At 37.5% G+C, this 16,994-nt stretch overlaps 1 protein-coding gene across 1 annotated transcript; it reads right to left on the bottom strand.

The window, feature by feature from the left end:
* Window positions 1–329: 329 nt before the first annotated feature.
* Window positions 330–15,843, bottom strand: slc6a7 (solute carrier family 6 member 7). Its single transcript, XM_058757803.1, has 15 exons — window positions 15,233–15,843; window positions 13,849–14,056; window positions 12,368–12,499; window positions 11,994–12,142; window positions 11,836–11,879; window positions 10,487–10,625; window positions 9,536–9,670; window positions 9,341–9,444; window positions 9,134–9,258; window positions 8,890–9,002; window positions 6,173–6,310; window positions 5,853–5,952; window positions 4,567–4,685; window positions 4,056–4,229; window positions 330–1,688 (listed from the first exon to the last, which is right to left on the bottom strand). Exons 1-15 carry the CDS (start codon window positions 15,353–15,355, stop codon window positions 1,521–1,523), a joined length of 1,971 nt encoding a protein of 656 aa, XP_058613786.1. The 5' UTR covers window positions 15,356–15,843; the 3' UTR covers window positions 330–1,520.
* Between the last annotated feature and the right edge of the window lie 1,151 nt (window positions 15,844–16,994).

The raw sequence follows: 16,994 nt of genomic DNA on the forward strand, positions 1-16,994 counted from the left end.
GTGAAAATCTAAATGAAATTAAATTTGATTTTTAATTTTGGCAAATACTCAACCATTCATACTGTAAGTTTATTCCTGTGATGGCAAAGCACATGATTTTTCAGAAATCACTTTAATGTGCTGATTTGATGCTCAAGAAACATTTTTTACTAGTTAGCAATGTTGAAAAAGTTGTTTCTTAATGTTTTTGTAGAAACTGAAACTTTTATATATATATATATATATATATATATATTCTTAAATTAGCAGAAACTATGTTCCATACAGCACAAGCAGAATGAGGTATAATTTAAGATTTTCTTAAATAAAAAATAATGTTTGATAGTTCTCAGGGCTAAGCAGGTTTATAGGGTAACTTCCTCTGCATTGCATTTTTTGAAAACCTCTTTGCGTCATGGAGCTGTTGATAAATCTGTAAATGTCAACCTTTACAGGAAGTAGCTATTCCATCACTGTTCACAGAAATCCACTGTGAAATATATACCAATGCAGCAGACACCCATATTCAGTCACTGAGTGGATATATAAGCCAAGTTTTGTAATTGTTCATGCAGGCTAAGCTGAACACCACGAATACCAGAGCTTTTTTTTTTTGCCAGTGCACTCTGTACACATTTCTCTGGTGTATTAACATCTCCTGAAGGTTTGTTTTCATCAGCCGCTGTGGAGCAGAACATTAAATGGCTAGGCATGCTCAGAGAAACCATCTAAATCAAGATAGCTCGATGAGTTAGTGTCCACAACAAAGCCCCAACAAGGTCAGGTTTACCATTGTTTATTCGGAGCACTATGGTAACAAACCTGTTTCAGTGCCTCTTCTGTCATAAGGAAGTTTACTATATTCATAGTGTGACAACTGAAATAAGCTGAATCTGCCCATGGTAAACAAACAGCTTCTGCTGAGAACAATTCATGGAACCATTCTGATTTTATTTGCTGGATTTGTGGCATTTCAAAAAGGTTATGAAAAGGGCATGTTTTATACAGCATATTTAAACATTAAGACACTTTACAATACCTCATGTACTGCATTTTATTTTATTCTTGTGAACGGTTACTATTTCAAATCAGTTCTGTTTTGTTAAATAATGTCTCCTCAAGGCATTGACCTGATTTGATTTGTCCTGGCTCGTGAATGAAAAATAGATCATGTTACTAGTTCGGTTACCTTTTAAAACAAGCCTATACACTCTTTGATGAAAAGACTTGTTGAACATGACATCATGACATGGAATGGCATGAAATGGAATCCTTAGGACATCATGAATTCAGCCAAAGGACCAAATGTCTTTTGTGTTTCTTGGTCTCTGGTTTTGGCTTTAGGCCCGGTACTATGTCAAATGAGTAAGAAGCATAAATAAAAAAAATTTATAAATGTCATTTATACAACCATTTAAATGTTCATTTCAGTCCAGCTGGACTGGTGAGGAGGAGTGCACAATTCTCCAAACAGAAGTCCTCAGCAGTACTTGTCCTTGTAGATGTTCCACAGTTCCGACCTCCCAACACTTGGGGCAGTGTTACGCCTCGCTTATGGCCTCCCAGTTCATGGCGGTGAAGTCCGCTTCAGTTAGGTTAACTGTGAAGGGTCCCTCAACTTGCTGAGGCTCCACATGCTGCTCCTGGGAGGTCGTGTTTATGTTGTTAACACGCCAGGAATTGAGGGGACGGATGGATTTCTGGAAGCGCTGAATGCAATAAACGTATGAACATGTCACACATATCTGATGATACAATTCTAAACAATAAAAAATAACTCCGGCACACTATATATTGAATTAAAAATTATCTAAAAATGTACATTAACAAATACATACAGTATCTCACAGAAGTGAGTACACCCCTCACATTTTTATAAATATTTTATTATATCTTTTCATGTGACAACACTGAAGAAATCACACTTTGCTACAATGTAAAGTAGTGAGTGTACAGCTTGTATAACAGTGTAAATTTGCTGTCCCCTCAAAATAACTCCACACACAACCATTAATGTCTAAACTGCTGGCGTGAAAATCCCTGAGTGAAAATGTCCAAATTGGGCCCAAATAGCCATTTTCTCTCCCCGGTGTCATGTGACTCGTTAGTGTTACAAGGTCTCAGGTGTGAATGGGGAGCAGGTGTGTTAAATTTGGTGTTATCGCTCTCACTCTCTCATACTGGTCACTGGAAGTTCAACATGGCACCTCATGGCAAAGAACTCTCTGAGGATCTGAAAAAAAGAATTGTTGCTCTACATAAAGATGGCGTAGGCTATAAGAAGATTGCCAAGACCCTAAAACTGAGCTGCAGCACAGTGGCCAAGACCATACAGCGGTTTAACAGGACAGATTCCACTCAGAACAGGCCTCGCCATGGTCGACCAAAGAAGTTGAGCGCACGTGCTCAGCGTCATATCCAAAGGTTGTGTTTGGGAAATAGACGTATGAGTGCTGCCAGCATTGCTGCAGAGGTTGAAGGGGCGGGGGGGGTCAGCCTGTCAGTGCTCAGACCATACGTCGCACACTGCATCAAATTGGTCTGCATGGCTGTCGTCCCAGAAGGAAGCCTCTTCTAAAGATGCACAAGAAAGCCCGCAAACAGTTTGCTGAAGACAAGCAGACTAAGGACATGGATTACTGGAACCATGTCCTGTGGTCCGATGAGACCAAGATAAACTTATTTGGTTCAGATGGTGTCAAGCGTGTGTGGCGGCAACCAGGTGAGGTGTACAAAGACAAGTGTGTCTTGCCTACAGTCAAGCATGGTGGTGGGAGTGTCATGGTCTGGGGCTGCATGAGTGCTGCTGGCACTGGGGAGCTACAGTTCATTGAGGGAACCATGAATGCCAACATGTACTGTGACATACTGAAGCAGAGCATGATCCCCTCCCTTCGGAGACTGGGCCGCAGGGCAGTATTCCAACATGATAACGACCCCAAACACACCTCCAAGACGACCACTGCCTTGCTAAAGAAGCTGAGGGTAAAGGTGATGGACTGGCCAAGCATGTCTCCAGACCTAAACCCTATTGACCATCTGTGGGGCATCTTCAAACGGAAGGTGGAGGAGCGCAAGGTCTCTAACATCCACCAGCTCCGTGATGTCGTCATGGAGGAGTGGAAGAGGACTCCAGTGGCAACCTGTGAAGCTCTGGTGAACTCCATGCCCAAGAGGGTTAAGGCAGTGCTGGAAAATAATGGTGGCCACACAAAATATTGAAACTTTGGGCCCAATTTGGACATTTTCACTTAGGGGTGTACTCACTTTTGTGGCCAGCGGTTTAGACATTAATGGCTGTGTGTTGAGTTATTTTGAGGGGACAGCAAATTTACACTGTTATACAAGCTGTACACTCACTACTTTACATTGTAGCAAAGTGTGATTTCTTCAGTGTTGTCACATGAAAAGATATAATAAAATATTTACAAAAATGTGAGGGGTGTGCTCACTTCTGTGAGACACTGTATATATATACATAAATATACAAAGTACACATACATATTTTATGTAAACAAAACCTTTAATTTTGTATGCGAATTAATCGCTATTAATCATTTGACAGCACTAATATATATACACACACACACACATATATATATATATATATATATATATATATATGTAAAAGGTAATATTAGCATATGTGTCAAGATTCTTTTGAATGTTTTGATGATTTTAATGTCTTTTATTTTAAGTTTTAAAATTTTATATATTTCTATGATGGCAAAGCTATATTTTCAGCATCATTACTCCAGTCTTCAGTGTCACATGATCCTTCAGAAACCATTCTAAAATGCTGATTTGGTGCTCAAGAAACACTTATTATTTATCAATGTTGAAAACAGTTGTGCTGCTTAATATTTGTGTGAAAACCGTGACACAGGATTTTTTTTTTTTTTTTGATGAATAAAAGGTCAATAGAACAGCATTTATTTGATATAGAAATCTTTTGTAACATTCTAAATGTGATTTTTGAGCAATTTTATGCATTCTGTCTGAATAAAAGTATTCTTTCTTTGAATCTTACTGACCTCAAATGTATAAATAAATATGGTGGTTTTGAAGGGACTTACATCTTTAAGAGTGCCAGACTCTTTACTAACGGCCACTATGGCCCAGATGAGAATCTGCAGACAGCAGAAGGCGCCCATACATACGCCCAACGCTTTGCCCCAGGTTGGGTACACATAGGTGCCATAGCGCAGGGGCGTACGGTACATCTCGATGAAGATGTAGGTCAGGATGAACTGTATAGAGAAAACAATCTCTTAGCATTCTGAATATAAAGACTGAGGCCTCATTCTGTGAATGGGTCTATCACGGTCAGTGAGATACAGTGTCTCAGCAACTAAATTATTCATTACACTGGACACAGGACAGACATGGTGTTTGATTCCACTCTGCAATAAAGCCAAGTTTCTGACAGTACTGTAGTATGATTCTGCTCAAACCCTTATAAATGAGTATTTCCATATAACATTTACAATTATATAACTGTTCCTCTTAAACAGAAACCTCATGCATCACTGCATACTAAAACATGAGGGTGATTCCAATAAACCAAACCAAAAACAGGACACCCACCGTTAGCAGGAAGGGGGTGAAAACCACCCAGCAGGCTTTAAAGTACAATAGCAGTTTTGTGCACCAGGGAGGACAGCGACAGATCATGTCCACAATGTCCTGACAGAACTGGTTCACCCCTGCAATTACATCAGCATATGCAAATATAATATCACAGAGTGCAGATAAGAGTTCACATAAAAAGAATTGCAGCTGTGATAGAGAAGCTGTTATTTAGCAGACACTTTAAATTAACCAAACCACTGAATGTGATATTACTATAAGGAAACATTTAAAGCGATAAACTAGTTTGTTTTTTATGTGCCATTAAAGGCAGGTTTATGATTGGGGCAAAAAAAAGGTCTTAAAGGAATAGTTCATCCAAAAATGAAAATTTGCTGAAAATTTACTCACTCTCAGGCCATCCTAGATATGTTTTTTTTTTTTTTTTATAGGAACAGATTTAAAGAAATTAAACATTACATCACTTGCTCACCAATGGATCCTGAAAGGGTGCCATCAAAATGAGAGTCCAAACAGCTGACAAAAACATTACAATAATCCACAAGCAACCTTGTGAAGTCTTGTGAAGTGAAAGGATGCGTTTTTAAAAAACAAATCCATCATTAAGGCATTTTAACTTCAAACCGTTGCTACTGGCCAAAATACGAGTCTATAATTTTCACAATTCATCCAGTAAAAAATTCCATCCTCTGTTGTCTACTCACTTGAAAATACACAGACATTTGTTTAGAACTGTTTTCGCTTGTAATCTGTGCTTGATCTGTGTGTATTTCTCTCCTGATTCAGACGAGTTGGTTTTTTAACTTACAAAAAAAGCCAGTTTATCACTTTACAAGGTGTTAATTGATGGAGTACTGTGGATTATTGTGATGTTTTCATCAGCTGTTTGGACTCTCATTCTGACGGCACCCATTCACTGCAGAGGATCCATTGGTGATCAAGTGATGCAATGCTTAATTTCTCCAAATCTGTTCTAATAAACTAACAAATTTATCCCCAGTGGCCCAAGATGTAGGCGAGTAAATTTTCAGCAAATTTAATTTTAGCATTAACTATTTATTTAATATTCATGGTGTGAAAATTTGATTGAGCAGAAATGTGTGTAGACTTTGACAAAAATATGTCATCCACCTAAAATAAATAAATCATTATTTAATGTAACTCAGAAAACAAAGCAGAATATCTTATAAAGTGCCTCTGAAAAAACTGAATCTCATCTGTTCCTCATCAGAAGCCCTACCAATATCAGCCCATCACCCAGGATGAAATGAAAGTAAGTGTACCATAAAAGAATGAGATGCCAATACACATGAAGAGAGTAATGATGATGAGACCAAAGCTTGTGCTGAAGGAGTCTATGAGCGTGAACCAGTATATCCCACCCTGTGATGGAAAAAACACAAAACAAAATGTATATGTATATGACAACAAAAAGAGTTATAGTGTTAAAAGAATCACTAATGGACAATATGAAAATGGACAAGTCGATGAATGATTATATTAAACATTACAGATACAATACTAAACTCTGGACATCTGTACATGTGTATTTATAAAAATGTCAACTACTAAACCCTAGTATCGGTCAGTTTGTTGCTCTTACATCAGTGATGAGCAGCAGGCCCAAGAGATAGAAGGAGAAACAGAGCAGCGCCAGGAACAGCGTCTTGTGCTTCAGATTGGATCTGAGCTGAGGAAACTCATCCAGCACAGCTGTACAGATCCCCTCCATGTTACCAAACTGCAGGATAGAGAGAGAGAACTTCACAATAGCAAGAATTAAACAAAGGACTAACCTGTCAGGAGTGTACAAATATGTCATATGTTTCCTTGACATGTATATCAACAAAATTAAACAGATCCTCGGTTTGCTGTTAGGGCAACACGAGGACTGCTGTGTGCCATCATCTGTTTGCTCTCACATTCTCATTTATGCATTTGGCAGACATTTTATTCTTTCAGTATATTCAAGCTATAATTTACCAGTATGTGTGCATCCTGGGAATTGATTCCGTGACCTTAATGATGGTAGTGCCATGCAAACCATATACAGTGCTGCTTGAAAGTTTGTGAACCCTTTAGAATTTCTATGTTTCTGCATAAATATGACCCAAAACATCATAAGATTTTCATATAAGTCCTGAAAGCAGACAAAGAGAACCGAATCAAACAGTGAGAGAAAAATATTTTCTTTGTCATTCGTTGCAAAAGTATGCAAATCTTTGCTTTCAGTATCTGGTAGGACCCCCTTTTGGTAAAGTTTCTTGTAAATGCTGATCAGTCCTGCAGAATAACATGTAGGTTTTAGCCCATTCCTTAGTGCAGAACCACTTAAACTGTGATGTTGGTGGGTTTCCTCCTATGAACTGCGTGCTTAAGTCCTTCCACAACATTTTAATTGAATTAAGGTCTGGACTTTGACTCAGCCATTCCAAAACATTAACTTTGTTCTTCTTTAACCATTCTTTGGTAGAATGACTTGTGTGCTTGGGGTTGTTGTCTTGCTGCATGAGCCACATTCTCTTGAGACTCTGTTCTTAAACAGATGTCCTGATGTTTTCCTTTAGAATTTGCTGGTATAATTTAGAATTCATTGTTCCATCAATGATGGCAGGCTGTCCTGGCCAAGATGCAGCAAAACAGGACCAAGCCATGATACTAGCACCACCATGTTTCACAGATGGGATAAGATTCTTAAGGAGTGTGTTCTTTCCTCCAAACATAATAGCGTCTCATTTAAACCAATAAGTTCTATTTTGGTTTCATCCACCCATTAAACCTTTCTCCAATAGTCCTCTGGCTTGTCCACATGATCTTTAGCAAGCAATTTTTTTTTGGAGAACAGTGGCTTTCTTCTTGTAATTCTGCCATGCACACCATGGTTCCTCAGTGTTCTCCTGATGGTGGACTCACGAACATTAACATTAGCCAATGTGAGAAAGGCCTTTAGTTCCTTAGAAGTTACCTTCGGAACTTTTGCAACCTCGCAGACTATTACACGTTCTGCTTTGCAGTGATCTTTGTTGGTCGACCACTTCTCGGGAAGGTAACAGTGGTCTTGAATTTCCTCCATTTGTACACAATCTGTCTGACTGGATTTGTGGAGTCCAAACTCTTTAGAGATGGTTTTGTAACTTTTTCTAGCCTGATGAGCAACATCAACTCTTTTTCCGAGGTCCTCAGTAATCTCCTTTGTTTGTGAAATGATTCACTTCCACAAACATGATCAGACTTTGATAGATCCCTGTTTTGAATAAAACAGGTCACGTACTGACATTTGATAGTCATTGTACTGACTGAAAACACCTCTGCACAGATGGACTCTAATTTCAAACTTTCCAGCAGCACTGTATGATATATTTACAGGTGAAACTTATGTATCTATATATTTACATATAAACTTACTATAATAATACCATAATATATATAGGGACAATTTTGATTTCACATCGACTGATATTTTGTCAACAAATGGGTAGAAACTGAAATTTGAGACACAGAGAGACAAACAGGGATTTCAGGTGATGACAGAGGAAAACCACTGTGCACTCATGCACATTTACTGAAATAAGTGTTGTAGCTCAGTGACGGGCTGTGCAGTAAGAGAGGATGTACATGTGTTATTTCACACATCTCTTGACAAATCTACTTCCTGACCTCAAAGTTTTATACAATCAAGTATCTAAACTGAAAACACTGAAACCTGATCATTTGGATTCATATTATACACAGTTACCACACTTTTAAATTAATTCATTGCTGTGACTTTTCTTATAATCTTTCCAGTCATTCAATACGGATTTTTCATATTATATTTCATTTTTTAGAAATAAATGGGCAGAAGGTTTATATATCAGGTACCAGTCTTTTGAATTCAACTGAAATACTGTGAATTCAAATGATTATTTTTGTGTGTACACAAGTGAACAACTGTACACACTGCAATTCAAAAGTCTGGGGTCAGTAAGATTTTTTTAAGAAATCAACACTTTTATTCAGAAATGTTGCATTAGATTAATCAAAAGTGACAGCAAAGACATTAATAATGTTACAAAAAATGTAAAAAAAAATTAAATAAAAATCTAAATGTTTATTTAAATTTTAAAATGTTTTTATATTGTAATAATATTTCACAATCTTACTATTTTACTGTAAAACAAATAAATGCAGCCTTGGCGAGCTTAAGAGACTTCTTTAAAAAAAAATCCTACCAACCCCAAACCTTTGAACTGTACGGTGCATGGTATGACGTTAGCAATAAGTCTGCTACATGAAAAACTGTCAAACTCGAGAAAACTTAAATGTACTGGAGGGTCTTACCAGTGTGTCCACTCCCAGCATAAAGAGCATGAGAAAAAACAGAATGGACCAAAACACTGATCCAGGGAGAAGAGCCAAGGCTTCTGGGTAGGCAACAAATGCCAGACCAGGACCTAATACAATCGCAAAATTACAAATTATGCACTGGCTTTGGAACTGCAAGGATGTGAAAACATTTTAATTACAGAGCTATACGGGATGTCAGAAGATAGAGAAGTAACATGACAGGCTAAACAGGATGTACCTGAGTCTGCCACCTGACCCACAGGCACGCCCTTCCTCCAAGCCATATGACCCAGGATAGAGAAAATGGCAAAGCCTGCAAAAAAGCTAGTCCCGCAGTTCCCTATGGTGATGATTATAGTATCCCTGCGAGATGAGAAATCATTTTGAGACTTTGAAGTAATGTTAAGGGGAAAACTAAGTGTTTTTCCACAGTAAAAAGCCTCACCTGATGACATTATTGTCAAATTTATTGTAAGACGCCATTGACAGGAGACCACCAACCCCAATACCCAAAGAATAGAAGATCTGCGACGCAGCATCATTCCAAACCTAAAATGACAATACAATACAATACAGAACTGAAGGGAATGGAAAACTGTAGCTTTTATTTAAAAAATTGGTGTTGTTTAGGAAATGGTACCTGTGCATTAGCCAAATGGGCCCAGTTTGGAGTGAGGTAGAAGGTGACACCGTTTAAGGAGCCCTCAAGGGTGGCCCCTCTGATGATGAGGACCAACAGCACAAAATAGGGGAAGGTGGCTGTCACATACACCACCTGACATCAGAGGAAAGATAGGAATGTGTAGATTCATGTTCTTTGTGTAGAACTTATTCTCATCTGCTCTGAAATGGCCTCATATGAAGTATTACATCCACACCAGGGTTATTATAGCTAATTAAAACTAATACCATAAAAAGATTTCCATTACTTGAGGTAAAATACAGTACATGTAAACTGAAATAAAATATAAAATAACTTCAACTTTTTTTTATTTTAGTTTTAGTTGCCGAAGTAGCATTTTTCATTTTCATTTAGCTTAACTTGATGTATCACACTTTAGTTTGGGGACCAATTCTTGCTATTAACTAACTATTAACTAAAACTTTTACCTCCAAAAACTATTTTTCTGTTTATTAAAAGTTAGTAAGTTAGTTGTTAAGTTTAGGTATGGGGTAAGATTGAGGGATCTACAATATGGTCATATAGAATAAGGCATTAATATATGCTTTATAAGTAATACTAATAATATGCATGCTAATAAGCAACTAGTTAATACGGTAGTTAGAATTGATCACTAAATTAGTGTTACCAGTTGATGTACTAAAATAACTAAAACTAAAATGGAAATAAACATTCCTAGACACTATATAGGCATGTTAAAAAATCTACTAAACAATAAAATTACTTAAACTTTATAAGTAAAAATCAAAACTGACAAAAAATTCAAAATATTAATAAAAATTGTACTAGTATCTCAATGGAACTAAAATGGCCTACTGGTCTACGCTTATTTTCCTATCGGGAAAGAAGCCAACAGGATGTGCTGTGGATCTCTGTAAGGCTTTCAGGTGTGTCTGGGTGAGGTCTTACCTTGCCGGAGCTGCGAATGCCCTTGAGCATGCAAAGGAAAATGACGACCCAGGCAGCAAGCAAGCACAGAGCTAGAGGCCAACGCACTGGACCGGGATCATGCAGCCCTTTGCTGTTCACTACACCCAGAACCTTTTCACTGAAGACACACAAACACTGTGTGAGATTCAAGAATTGTGTCATAGGCTTCATTGCATGTTAATAGTCTCAGAGCGTTTCAGCTGTGGTTTTGTGGTACATTAGCATTAATCCCACCACAGAAGACTAGAATAGATTTTTTAGGTCTGGATGTGTCAGTAACAGCAGTACTTTGGACTTGAACGCATGTTTGCTGTACATTATCACCACTAACTGTGGTATTTTTAGATTCAAGGCTGTGAACGAACATGAAACACGAGCAAAATAAATTTGGTAACAGCAGTTAATGAAGGTGAGCATGACAGTGAGCAAAGAATATTTTACAGCATTTATTAATCAACATATATTCATGTAAGGTTTTTTATGTTTTTGAAAGAATGTTTACCAAGGCTGTATTTATTTGATTCAAAACACAGTAAAAATTGTAATATGCTGAAAGTATATTTTAAAATATATTATTATGATCAGAAATCTTTCTAATATGCTGATCTGATCCTCAAGAAACAATTCTTATTATTAACAGTTGAAAACAATTGATCTGCTTAATTGTTTGTGGAAATCATGGTCATTTTTTTCAGGATGTACATCTAACAGCATTTATTTAAAATAAAGTTATTAATTTGAATAAAAGTATTAATTTCTTCCAAAAAATAAAAAAATCTTACTGACCCCAAACTTCTGATCACTAGTATAGGTTAATGTTCATTTCAACATATACATATTTAACATTTAAAGTAATAAATTAACATGAACGTAATAGTATATTAATAAATCAACATTAATAAATGCTGTTAATATTTTTATATTATATTATTTCATTATTAATTCATGATACCTAACGCATTAATTGATGTTAACAAATTTAAACCCCAGATTTCTGGGGATAATTTTGTTCATAAAATTTCCCAGTATTTCAAATATTTTTACAAACTACAACATTTTTACTAAAACACAAATGAATTCAGATCTCTGCACATTGTATGAATATACACAGATACTTCATATTAATTTACTACTTTAAATCAGTGATAGCATTAAAATGTAAACATTAAAATTAAATTAATAAATCATTTTTATTTTAATTATTCTTAAATACATTTTCATTTAATTGTATTTATTTCTAAAAAAAGAAAAAAAAGAAAGGTAATTTACAGACAAGTTTAGTAAATTTGTAAAGAGAAACTGAGGGGGGGGGGAAAGAGAATTCTTACTTCCAGAAGACCTCAGAGGGACTTTGGGTGATATTAGTTTTGTTCTGTGGAGAAAACAGAGATTATTCTGAATAAGAAAAACATATTTGATTCATCTGGATAACGTAGATGATAATCAACATTTGATGTTAACCTGCTAGCAGACAAGTAAGACTTACTCGACAAATGGGAATGTTATGAAGAGCATCACATGACCACGGCAGAGGGCTCTGGAAAGAACTGCCCAGGTAGTAGAACGTCCAAGCGATAATGACATTATAATAGAGACACACAAGAGTGGACACACACAGCATCCCTATACCAATCCCTGCAATGAGACCAGGACAACACAATCATCTCCATTTGTTTAGCCCTGTATTTAATTACTAATTATTACAAAACAGAAGGGCCATTAATTCTTACGTCTTATGCAAAGTGGAGCTACAAGACTTTGAATAATGAATACAACTCAAAACCAAATTTACATAATCACAGTCCTATTTACAAACTATGATTAGGCCGCTGAATTGATGAATTACATGTGTAGTGCTACCTTTGAGGAGGGGACAGCACTTCCAGACGGTGATGGGACCCGCAGCTCCATACTGCCCCAGGCTGAGCTCCATGAGGAAGAGCGGCATTCCCGTGAAGAAGAGCATGATGAAGTATGGGATGAGAAACACACCTGCAACCCAACAAGTCAAGGTTTATGACATTACACTGTTGTTAATATTTATTGTTGGACTTTTAACCACTTCTATTCACACCAACAGTAGATACAAGACAGGAAGTGATGGGATGAGGAAGCTGGAGCAAGATTTCAAAAAACATGAGTCGGATTCAAAGTTCACCTGCATAAGCATCACAGTTCAGCAAGTTGAAGCATGTGCACTAACCACTTAGCCACAACCTCAAATTATGTCATTTGTGCTAGTGACTCAACACTCCTAAATCACAGGCACTTGTCAATAGAATTTGTATTATTCGCATTTTTCACATTAGATAAGTCTACTAAAACCATGCAAATCATTTTATAAACACTATTATGAATACAATATTTATAGCAAAACTTTTTTGTACGTTACAAGTGCTGTCATTACTGGATTTGACAAATCATTTCATGAACAGAACTGAAACAGCTGTGTGTGTGTGTGTGTGTGTGTGTGTGTGTGTGTGTGTGTGAATTTTGGTGTGTAATATGTAAGAGAAATGGGAGCAATTTCAGTGTCCACTTTCAGACACCACCGGTTCTCACTGTGTTTTAAATTTGGCATTTAGTTCAGAGTTGACCTTCAAAGTGTTGTTTAGTGCAATCCATGAAATTCGTCATGTTTGTTTTTTACAATTTATTCACTCTCTTCATCATAATTGTCTATTAGAGCCTCTCGTTTTTAAGAATTATTGTAACATGAAAATCTTCTTTAAGTCCAGCTCAAGGAAATTATAGTACTTTTCTACGTCACCCTCCAACAATCCGTGAACAGGTCTCTTCATCTGTATTACTAACCATCTTTACATTGCAAATTTCTTCCATTTTGAGACCTTCTTGGTTTAGGCAAATTTGTTTCAGAGGTTTAAAGAGGAATGTGCCCTCCTCCCTACAGGGAAAGGTTTTTGGTTTTGGTTGGTTGGACAGAAGGATAGATTTCAGCTTAGAGTAACCAAACATCCTAGTTTTCCAATGAAAGACCCATTTACACAGAAAGTTCATAAAATCTCTTAGGATTTTTTTTATGTGTGGAAAATCATGTTGACTTATTTCAGACAGATTCTTTTAGTATTTAAAGTGCAGTCTCATTAGCAAAAGTTTTCTGTCGGTCAACATGGCCATTTTGCAAGACCAATTTAAACATGAGTGAAATCTGCTTTGGGAACTTTTCGGGCCTCGTGCAAAACTCCCCAATTATGAAGATTTTTGAAAAGCAGTAAATGTACCTTTACAGAATAGCTTGTGTTTACAACTCAAACGACCCACAATGTACATTCTGTACATCCAAACAGATTAGCCTTCATATTTACTGTGCGGTCACTCACCTCCTCCGTTTCGGTAGCAGAGGTAGGGGAACCTCCAGACATTTCCCAGGCCCACACAGTAGCCAATACAGGAGAGCAGAAATTCATATTTGCCGCCCCACTGATCTCTGGGAGGCTGAGCAGGAGGACCTGGTGTAGAGGATGGAGGCTGGGATACAGGGCTGGAGACATCAGGAGAAGACACAATCCCGTTCTGCTGTCCTGGACTCTGTCAAGAAGATCATTCAAAGCTTATGATCACTGATCAAACACAACCATGCAACAGATCAACAGCACACCTCTTTGTCATCCAGTAATTAAGTCAGAAGATATAAAGCTGAGGCTGTCAACAGGCTTTAGGTTATCACCCTGGCAACTGCCTAGCCACACCCTAGCAACCATTTAGAGCACCCTATCAACGGTACAGCAACATGAACAAGCCAAAAAAAGAAAAACAAGCCAAAACCAGAATGTTGTAGAGACATAAGGGTTGGGTCTTTTGATACACATTGCAGAGACCAAACTGACCATTAGTTCCTCAGTCTTTCTTGACTGCATAGTAAACTACAGTATGTATTTTTTTATATTGTATACAGCTAGTAATGTAAACTAGCTTTTAAAACATCAAATTTTTCACCATGGCTTTCTCAGACAAGCCAACATCAAAGTTTGCCTAAGGTTTTTAAAATCTAGTTTACATTACTTCTCTTCTCAGCTGTAGACAATATAAAAGAAACACACTGTAGTTTACTATGCAGTCCAGATTGAGGAACTAATGGTCAGTATCTCTAGTGTGTATCCTAGTGAGACAAAAGGGAAGTAACTTGATTGCTAAAGGAACATGGATGGCACACTACTGAACAAGGCTGTCACTGACATTATTTGCAGGCATTTTTCATCATATGAATATTAATAATATTATCATTAGATTTTTCTCTAGGGTGTGATTCTGACAAAATAAGGGGCCCTAAAGGTATAGTTCATCCAAAAATCAACATGAGTCACCATTCACTGTTTAGAAAGATGCAGCAATAAAAGGGTATGGTGACTGAAGTTCTAATCTCCTTTTGTGTGTAAAAAAAAAATCATTTTTTGGAACCAAATGGGGGTGATTAAATAATGTCAGAATTTTCATTTTTGGATGAAGTATTCCTTGCATATTTAATAATGATATTAATAAAAAAATAAAAATATATTTTTTAAAAACACACACGCACAAACGACACAAGAGTGAAAGCGTGGTTAAACGCAGCCATGGACAGGAATGAGGACAGACGGGTTGTGTTACCTCGACAGACCAGCAAGCCAACAGTGTCGAAACGAGTCCAAGTTTCTTTCAAAACTCAAATAACATCAAAACATAATTTTTCTAGTTTAAAATAAGTATAGTGTGTATTTGAAGTACCTCTCTTGTAGGAGATGCGTTCTCAGTCACACCGTTTCCAGGCGCTGTTCTCGTCTCCTCACTCGGCATCTCCCCAGCGCTTTTCTTCTGATGCTCGCTACATTGTTCACTTAATGGTTTCATCGAAACTCCTGGTCGACTTTTAAAACAGACTGTAGAGTTTTAGAGACCTTACATAGATCGCGTTAGAATAAAATAGGGTAACCTTGAATAAAAAGCGCAGGTGGACTGCGATTATCCATGTTGTTGGTTGGGGGAGGGAGAACAGTCGATGAAGGGAGGAGCCGGTGTGTGTTCCGCACACAGGGCTCTCACCTTCCTGCAGGTAAACTAGTAAAGCCCCTCCTAAGAGCACTGCTGGTCATTCCCTTCCTCCATCATTTTAATACTTATCAGTAGCCTACGTATCTAGCTTTCAGTCTGTCTCTGTCTTTCTTTGTTGACAAGTCTTGTCTCGTTACGCCGGTGCATCAATTTATGGTAGGCTAATGTGTCTCGGATGTGACATCAAATGTGAAAGATTTATTTTAGTCTAGCAAAAATACTGTCGGTTGTCAGCTTTCAAACATCTCGCTCTAAGAAGCGAATTGGTCTCATTGCAACAGGAAGCCACTTCACCGAGTTCACTACAACAGCAGGAAACCGCAGTGTGTGCTGGCTTGGTATGACACACACTCGATTTGTGAGTCAACAGCAAACTTAGAAATATATTTAATTGTTAATAGGCTTAAATGTAAATGGCTTTATTCAGTCAATAATATACAACCCGAATTCCGGAAATGTTGGGACGTTTTTTAAATTTGAATAAAATGAAAACTAAAAGACTTTCAAATCACATGAGGCAATATTTTATTCACAAGAGAACATAACAAATGTTTAAACTGAGAAATTGTACACTTTTATTAACTAAATGAGCTCATTTCAAATTTGATGCCTGCTACAGGTCTCAAAAAAGTTGGCACGGGTAAGGGGCTGAAAAAGCAAGACATTTTGAAAAGATTCAGCGGTGAGAAAATCTAGCAACTAATTAAGTTAATTGACATCAGGTCTGTAACATGATTAGCTATAAAAGGGATGTCTTAGAGAGGCAGAGAGAAGAAAAGAGAAGTAAAGATGGGCAGAGGCTCTCCAATCTGTGAAAGAGTGTGTAAAAAGACTTTAAAACAGCGTTCCTCAATGTCAAATTGCAAAGGCTTTGTCACTTGGCCACATGTCACTTCACTTTCACCATTCAGAGAAACTGGAGAAATCTCTGCGACTTTTGTTGGATGCTGGTGGTCCTCGTGTCCTCAGACGACACTGCATCACTCATCGGCATGATTCTGTCACTGACATTGCTCAATTTCAAAGTGGAAAAGTGTTCTATGGTCAGATGAGTCCAAATTTGACATTCGTGTTGGAAATCATGTACGCCATGTCCTCCGGGCTAAAGAGGAGGGAGATCTTCCTGCGTATCATCAGCATTCAGTTCAAAAGCCAGCATCTCTGATGGTATGGGGGTGCATAAGTACATACGGTATGGGCAGCTTGCATGTTTTGGAAGGCACTATGAGTGCTGAAAGGTATATAAATTTTAGAGCAACATATGCTCCCTTCCAGACGACGTCTATTTCAGGGAAGACCTTGTGTATTTCAGCAGGACAATGCAAAACCACATACTGCAGCTATTACAACAGCATGGCTTCGTAGTAGAAGAGTCCGGGTGCTGAATTGGCCTGCCTGCAGTCCAGCTCTTTCACCTATAGAGAACATTGGCGCATCA

This window comes from Onychostoma macrolepis, chromosome 21, assembly GCF_012432095.1.
Source record: "Onychostoma macrolepis isolate SWU-2019 chromosome 21, ASM1243209v1, whole genome shotgun sequence".
Lineage (NCBI taxonomy): Eukaryota > Metazoa > Chordata > Actinopteri > Cypriniformes > Cyprinidae > Onychostoma > Onychostoma macrolepis.

What these genes read in the sequence shown, in the direction of transcription:
- slc6a7 (XM_058757803.1), bottom strand. Translation starts at nt 15,355, where the DNA reads ATGAAACCATTAAGTGAACAATGTAGCGAGCATCAGAAGAAAAGCGCT. An exon ending in GCCTGCTGCTCATCACTGAT is followed by an intron (nt 5,953 to 6,172) that starts GTAAGAGCAACA and finishes TTTCCATCACAG; the next exon opens with GGTGGGATATACTGGTTCAC. An exon ending in TGGCATCTCATTCTTTTATG is followed by an intron (nt 4,686 to 5,852) that starts GTACACTTACTT and finishes ATGTAATTGCAG; the next exon opens with GGGTGAACCAGTTCTGTCAG.